The sequence below is a fragment of the Coregonus clupeaformis genome, chromosome 18, assembly GCF_020615455.1.
Source record: "Coregonus clupeaformis isolate EN_2021a chromosome 18, ASM2061545v1, whole genome shotgun sequence".
Lineage (NCBI taxonomy): Eukaryota > Metazoa > Chordata > Actinopteri > Salmoniformes > Salmonidae > Coregonus > Coregonus clupeaformis.
Window position 1 is genome coordinate 40381696 of NC_059209.1, and position 8006 is coordinate 40389701.

General features: G+C 43.4%; 1 protein-coding gene and 1 long non-coding RNA gene across 6 annotated transcripts; one reads left to right on the plus strand and one right to left on the minus strand.

Moving 5' to 3' along the window:
• Positions 1–995: 995 nt before the first annotated feature.
• LOC121581902 (protein PAXX) lies at positions 996–3197 on the minus strand. Of its 2 annotated transcripts, none has more exons than XM_041897298.2 (7): positions 2969–3197; positions 2557–2617; positions 2420–2469; positions 2102–2286; positions 1895–1942; positions 1699–1792; positions 996–1479 (listed from the first exon to the last, which is right to left on the minus strand). In XM_041897298.2, exons 1-7 carry the CDS (start codon positions 3103–3105, stop codon positions 1431–1433), a joined length of 624 nt encoding a protein of 207 aa, XP_041753232.1. In that variant the 5' UTR covers positions 3106–3197; the 3' UTR covers positions 996–1430. The 2 variants fall into 2 exon arrangements, with proteins under 2 accessions (XP_041753232.1, XP_041753231.1); XM_041897297.2 differs by having other exon boundaries at positions 1895–1945.
• A 50-nt stretch (positions 3198–3247) lies between these two features.
• On the plus strand, positions 3248–7680 carry LOC121581903. 4 transcript variants are annotated; one of them, XR_006661970.1, is made up of 5 exons: positions 3248–3390; positions 3597–3793; positions 5026–5142; positions 5239–6785; positions 7024–7680. It is a non-coding gene; the product is annotated as an uncharacterized LOC121581903 (long non-coding RNA). The 4 variants fall into 4 exon arrangements; XR_006661969.1 differs by having other exon boundaries at positions 3251–3390; positions 5239–6446; positions 6688–7680; XR_006661968.1 differs by having other exon boundaries at positions 3251–3390; positions 5239–6446; positions 6691–7680.
• The last annotated feature ends 326 nt before the right edge of the window (positions 7681–8006 follow it).

Here is an 8006-nt window from a genome sequence, read left to right on the forward strand (position 1 = left end):
GTTTATGTTATGTATCTGAAAAGCCGTAAGGAAAGACGTATTGAACTTGAAACAAACTTGTGTCCTTTAACTCAGACTGAATGATGACCATGATGCTCTACTTAAACTAGAGTTCTGTGACCCTTGACCTCAAAGGAACTTCAATGTGATTTAGGCCCATTTTGGATGGTTTGGATCATCATTTGATCTGTTAGACTTCTGTTGCCACCCAATGCATTTCTGAATACTTGTAAGATAAAAGTATTTGAAGATTTCCCTGAGCAAAGCTTGTCTTTAAAAAAAAGAGCAAATTCTAGGATACTTGCAGTTTCTCTTCAGTGCAGAATTCACTGCATAAAGGTATCTGGGGTAAAACTATTTAACACGGGAGTTTTTTTATGACACCAGCAAATATGAGTGTTAGGTGCATTCCTACATGGACGCAAATACTGTATACTATGAGATGAACATAATTATTCAATCAATCTAGTGAATACTCAGCTTTGCTCTATAGCAAAATGCTTTGGATTTTATCCAGGCAGTGTATTGTATGTGTGCATATGAATATAAATATATATTTATATGTTGTGAAAATATGTCTGACATTATTCTGCTGTAAAGCATCTGTTCATATTGTTCTCGTGTTACATTTGGACTTAAAGTAACATTTGGGCTTGTTCCTGATTCTACTGTTGTTTCTGTACTCTGTGCTTCATGTTAGGTGATCTGGATTTTTAAACAAACTAAACAAGACAAATGAATCAGGGATTATCAGTTGGGTACTTTCTATCATTTGGGTCATAAATGTAATTACGGTATTCTAGCTACCTTGAAAACATTAGGTTTTTGGACCAAATCATTTACTGTATATGCACTTTGCTTACAATAAAGACATGAGAATACTAGTGTGATATATCCATTTCATATGAGGAGTTTGACTGAAATTATTCAACAGTTCCCCACCATTACAATAAGAATAGTTATAGAGGCTCTTTATCCATATATCTAAAACTGCATGAGTGCACAAGGAGAATGGCTTTATTTTTTTATGAATGTTTATTACAAGATGTCAAGATTAAAATACATTTAAAAACCTGTTTCAAGTTTTCACACAGTGATTGAGGTAATGATCATCATGGATGTTTTCCAAATGGTACCCTGTTCCATATATAGTGCACTACTTTTTACCAGGGCCCATATGACTCTGGTCAGAAGTATTGCACTATTTAGGGAATAGTGTAATTTTGGAGACAACCTATGTGTCCTTAAAAAGCAGATTATGTCATCATGTGGACAGCATTAAATAGGTATATATTTTTTAATGATGTTGCAGCTGTATGGTATAGTGTCGGTGGATTAAAAATAACATTCACACACTAAATTGTTATATGCAGCAGAAATGTTATAGTGATGATGGAAGGCAACTGTGGTAATTTCTCTTTAGCAAATCATCATGGATCATCTTCATCATCAAATGCCACCCCCGTTGCTTGACGCTTTCTGGAAAAGGACAGAAAAACAACAACAGTTGATTTGTCTCTTTGCAAATGGATCCCCAGATGCATGGGAGTATGTAACGACTGTCTCAGCGGCTGTGTCTCAAATGGCACCTTATTCCCTATACAGTGCATTACTGTTTACCTGGGCCCATAGGGCTCTGTTCAAAAGTAAAATATGAAGGAGCATGGGTGCCATTTGGGGTTCAGACAAGTACAGTACCTCCTTGTTCCTGGGTTGATAAGAGAATCTCCTGGAAGACGCTTCTTGACTGCCAGAATTTGGCCACTCTGCGGCGGTCTCCTTGGCTCAAAATCTGAACAATCAAGAGTACCATTTACTTTACACCTTTATAGCTATGAGGACGAGCTATGGTCTATTGTAATGTAACAAGGCAAAAGAAAACAGCACACGTCACCTGTATTGCGTTTGTGTGGACTCTTTCCAGGACTGAATGGGGCTGGGCCTGCTAGACAGAAACAAAACAAGGAGTGCTGGTGTTGGATCAAAGAGTACACATGCAATCTGTAACAGCAATTAGCAAGTTCTTGAACTTCCCTAGATCAGAGTCAGTATGATAAGAAGAGAACTGTGTGCTGAATGAGGGCTCCGTCCCAAACCTTACCTGTATGGTCTAAACGAGTCAGACTGTCTGCCATTCTAAACAGCAGCTCTCTCAGTTTCTCTTTGGCCTCGGGCTGTTTCAGTCTGGACAGAGTCACACTCAGGTCCCCTGGACTGGTGCCTACACAGAGCACTGCACCGGTGCCCTGCACTGATACAGACACAATCCCACTGCCACAGGCAGACCTGGGAGAAGATACGGGAGGAATACAAGTAATAAGTAGTATAAAGACATGGAATGTATAAATGTGTCCGAAAGAGTCAATGATCTTGTAAGGATCTCAAGGAGCACATGAAATGGGGAATGGGAAAAACATGCCTGATTTTCAAGATATAATCCTCTGTTGACTTCAAGGCAAACTTCTGTCTCTGAAAATAATAGTGCATGTCATTATGTTATCAAATAAAGAAGGAAAATGCTACTCTTTGCAGGTTTAGTTCAATAAGTATACTTACAAACTGGTTCAATGTCTCCTCAGTGAAATCTGTGCTCCAAACATCAGCGGCATTTGTCAAACTGGGACAGGAAAACAAGTAAATTATGTTAGCTGTAATGTCACTACAACAACAACATCTCTAGCTATCATGCATCTTTCTTTCTCTTACAGGTGGCTCTTTTCTATCTCGCATTCTCCAGTTGGCACCACTAGAGGCCGCTTTAATATTTGTTGTTAGCCAATCTCTAAAAGACCTCAGCACGAGCTTCTGATTCACCCAAATCGATGAGATATGTAAACGTATTGTTAGTTTGGTAGCTATATGCCAAGAACTAGCTAGCAATTTAGGACAGTTTTCTGTTAGCTAGCTAGTTATCGTTGTTAGAAAAGCATGGTTAGATATACGGAAATGGATAGCTATCAACACTCACCCAACATTGAACATCTCCGATGTTTTATGCGTGTAGCATATGAATTTAGACTGGTCCTTTTTATCTACCACGGTGCAGTAGGACATTTGGGTCAACTGTCGATTTCCATCCATGTTTTGTGTTGGTGTAGGCAGCATGAGATGATGTTCAGGGAACCTCCATTGTGTGAGTGGTTGCCGCCAGTGCTAGCCCATGTCTCTGTAACACTGTGCAACGTTTCGATGCTGAATGTGTAGCCAGTCAGTGACGTGGCAGCATCAATCAGGAAGTGTTCGCACAGCAGTCTGAGAAGTTGCTTCACGTGTTACTTCTTATCTTGTTCTTCTTTTTCAGAATATATGTTGATCTGTAAACAAATATATATTATTGTAGTTTGAACTGTGTAGCTAGCTACATGTTCGTCTATACGCTAGCCTAGGAAGGTAAATTATGATAATATTGTGATTGTTTTTCTAAATATGTGCGCTAGCTAGCGATCTTGTTGCATGTCTCAACCAGCAGTTAAATAGTTAGCTAGCAAGCTAACTAATATTTAATCCAATCCTATGTTACCCATGTTCATGTTATTGATGGTGGCTTTAGTATCTCGCCTTGGCATAATAATTGTTGACACTGTCTATATTTCCAGATTTGACAGGTGCTGTGGTCCAGTAATATACAGACATCTTGGATGGCTTGGAAGTCAAGGACCCGCAGTCTACAGGAGTTCGACACAGAGCTGAGTGCCTACACAGTGGAGTGGTGCCCCATTCCACATTGGCAAAACATACTGGCATGTGGAACATATCTACAGAAGGGGCATAACTACATAAGGGGCCAGACATGGTAAGACCGTAGACCAGGGCTCTCCAACCCTGTTACTGGAGAGCTGTAGGTTTTCACTCCAACCACAGTTGTAACTAACCTGATTTATCTTACCAACCAGCTAATTATTATAATCAATTGCGCTAGATCTCCAGGGGGGTATTCCAGAAGGATAGTTTAACAAATTCAGGATTCCCTGAACATATCAGTCTTTCCTTAACCAGATGAGAGAGTCTGGGATTTCTTGGTTCCAGATTGGATACTTCTCGTTTAAGTAATTAGGCTAACCGAAGCATGCACGCAACATTCAAAAAGGTCCTCATGTCAATGACAGAAAAAAAGTACAGATATGTAGTCAAAATACAGTCTACAACAAGAAACAATTGTAACAACATACAACGAATATGTAAACATATTTAAAAACGAAATAAAAAACAATGAAAATAAAATCTGAGATATTTACTACACAACAAACATGAGATCAAAAACAAAAGAATGACACAAACTGAACAACTAAAAAGCACCCTGAGGAAAAGCAAAGCTAAAAATATGTTTTAAGATCTCTTTTAAATATGTCCACAGTTTCGGAAGAAGCAAAACTGCATTGGGTTACATTGTCTATGTAGGGGTTGAGTAAGTTGGCCAGATATATGATTGTGCTGAAAAACTATAACATTCCAAAAGAAAATCTTCTGAATGACCTAAAGGATCTATTCGAGGTCCAATAATTCCTTCCATTTGTAGTGCACAGCGAACAATGCAGGCTCTGATGTGAATTCGATTTTACGCAAAGGGACATGCCATAGTGACGGACAAGAATCTGATTGGCTGAGAAGCCTTGTCTTTATTCACCAGGACAGGCTAAGATCAAGTGAACCTAGTAGGTAACAGGTTTGCTTCAGAGCATTCGTTGCTATGGTTTTTAATCAGACTATACATTGAGCTCTCTTTCTGGAACCAGAAATTCTGAGTGTACTCACATTTTGGTTTGACAGATCTCGCTAACTCACTAATCCGACTTTCTGGAATACCCCTCAGGAACAGGGTTGGAGAGTCCTGCTGTAGACACTAATGCTAGACAGACAATCAAAACCAAGATATGACTGTATACACCACAATGTATGTCACTGACTGTAAATCAGAAAGTTGTTACTTCTCATACCCGTTGAGACTGTGCTGGTCTGTGTATAAGGTGGTGTGGCCGTGAGCTAGGCTCCTGTACACTGACAGTTCTCTATTTGTGCAATCATCAGGGATCAGAGGCGGCGGCTACTCGGATTGGCCGACTGTACCTCTTCCAGTTTCGTCAACAGGGACCTATCCCCAATGAGCTGCAGCGAATTGACACCAGCTATATAAGATAAAAAATTGTAAGATGCAAACAGCTATAAATACTTTTCAGTTTGTTCCTCCGCTTGCTTGGCTTCTTCTTCTTGATTAACTTGTTGCTATACTTCTATTCCCAGGTGTCATGTGCCAGTTTCTGAGAGGCCTGTGTTGTGCATGGCTACAGCCAGTGGGGAGCTACAGCTGCACATACGTCTGAGAGACCTCTGTTGTGCATGGCTACAGCCAGTGGGGAGCTACAGCTGCACATACGTCTGAGAGGCCTCTGTTGTGCATGGCTACAGCCAGTGGGGAGCTACAGCTGCACATACGTCTGAGAGACCTCTGTTGTGCATGGCTACAGCCAGTGGGGAGCTACAGCTGCACATACGTCTGAGAGGCCTGTGTTGTGCATGGCTACAGCCAGTGGGGAGCTACAGCTGCACATACGTCTGAGAGGCCTCTGTTGTGCATGGCTACAGCCAGTGGGGAGCTACAGCTGCACATACGTTTGAGAGGCCTCTGTTGTGCATGGCTACAGCCAGTGGGGAGCTACAGCTGCACATACGTCTGAGAGACCTCTGTTGTGCATGGCTACAGCCAGTGGGGAGCTACAGCTGCACATACGTCTGAGAGGCCTCTGTTGTGCATGGCTACAGCCAGTGGGGAGCTACAGCTGCACATACGTCTGAGAGGCCTCTGTTGTGCATGGCTACAGCCAGTGGGGGAGCTACAGCTGCACATACGTCTGAGAGACCTCTGTTGTGCATGGCTACAGCCAGTGGGGAGCTACAGCTGCACATACGTCTGAGAGGCCTCTGTTGTGCATGGCTACAGCCAGTGGGGAGCTACAGCTGCACATACGTCTGAGAGGCCTGTGTTGTGCATGGCTACAGCCAGTGGGGAGCTACAGCTGCACATACGTCTGAGAGACCTCTGTTGTGCATGGCTACAGCCAGTGGGGAGCTACAGCTGCACATACGTCTGAGAGACCTCTGTTGTGCATGGCTACAGCCAGTGGGGAGCTACAGCTGCACATACGTCTGAGAGGCCTCTGTTGTGCATGGCTACAGCCAGTGGGGAGCTACAGCTGCACATACGTCTGAGAGACCTCTGTTGTGCATGGCTACAGCCAGTGGGGAGCTACAGCTGCACATACGTCTGAGAGACCTCTGTTGTGCATGGCTACAGCCAGTGGGGAGCTACAGCTGCAAATACGTCTGAGAGGCCTCTGTTGTGCATGGCTACAGCCAGTGGGGAGCTACAGCTGCACATACGTCTGAGAGATCTCTGTTGTGCATGGCTACAGCCAGTGGGGAGCTACAGCTGCATAGACTCAGACAGTCAGGTGAGATACAGATGCTCACTGTCGAATATCCACTTCCATGTCCATTATTTTAGTGTGTTTGGGCTAGGGTTGCAAAACTTTCACAAAATTCCCTGGTTTTCCAGATATCCCAATTGAAACATTACTGGATTTAGGAGGGAATAAGCATTAAATCTGTAATCCTCCAAACAGGATTTGTGAAAAACCAGGGAATTTGGCAACCCTAGCTTTGGGCCCTGCTCTTATGGATATGTGTCTCCAGTAGGAAGGCTGCTGTGTTCTGAAGAATGTGAGCAGTTTGGAACTGGGACCTGATAGGTTGGCTCTGTCATTAGACTGGTCCACTGGAAGGGGTGACAGGTGAGGATGGCTTTATTTGGAATATAGCTACTGAAAGCTGCATTCTAGCTAAAGACACACAGCTTGGATAACTAGTCTTGGTTCTGTCGACTCTACTCCTATATCAATCTGTCTCATTACTACTGGGAAAGCACAGCACAATATCATTGTTTATGATACAGAACCTTTGATTTGATTGTTGTTAATGTGATGGTCAATGGTTTTCATGTCGTGTCCTCTCCTCCTCTCCTTTCTGCAGTAGTGATGTGCATGTGGTGTCCAGTGACTCAGCAGGCTGTGGGAGAACAGTCTGACTGCTGTGTCACAGTGGAAAGCCCATGACTTTGAAGCCTGGATCTCAGCCTTCTCTTACTGGGACACTCCGCTAACACTCCCAGAATCAATCTAATACAGGCTGCTATTACACTCCCCTCCTGTCAGGGTTAGGATCTAATACAGGCTGCTATTACACTCCCCTCCTGTCAGGGTTAGGATCTAATACAGGCTGCTATTACATTCTCCTCCTGTCAGGGTTAGGATCTAATACAGGCTGCTATTACACTCCCTCCTGTCAGGGTTAGGATCTAATACAGGCTGCTATTACACTCCCCTCCTGTCAGGGTTAGGATCTAATACAGGCTGCTATTACACTCCCCTCCTGTCAGGGTTAGGATCTAATACAGGCTGCTATTACACTCCCCTCCTGTCAGGGTTAGGATCTAATACAGGCTGCTATTACACTCCCCTCCTGTCAGGGTTAGGATCTAATACAGGCTGCTATTACATTCCCCTCCTGTCAGGGTTAGGATCTAATACAGGCTGCTATTACACTCCCTCCTGTCAGGGTTAGGATCTAATACAGGCTGCTATTACACTCCCCTCCTGTCAGGGTTAGGATCTAATACAGGCTGCTATTACACTCCCTCCTGTCAGGGTTAGGATCTAATACAGGCTGCTATTACACTCCCCCTCCTGTCAGGGTTAGGATCTAATACAGGCTGCTATTACACTCCCCTCCTGTCAGGGTTAGGATCTAATACAGGCTGCTATTACACTCCCCTCCTGTCAGGGTTAGGATCTAATACAGGCTGCTATTACATTCCCCTCCTGTCAGGGTTAGGATCTAATACAGGCTGCTATTACACTCCTCCTGTCAGGGTTAGGATCTAATACAGGCTGCTATTACACTCCCCTCCTGTCAGGGTTAGGATCTAATACAGGCTGCTATTACATTCTCCTCCT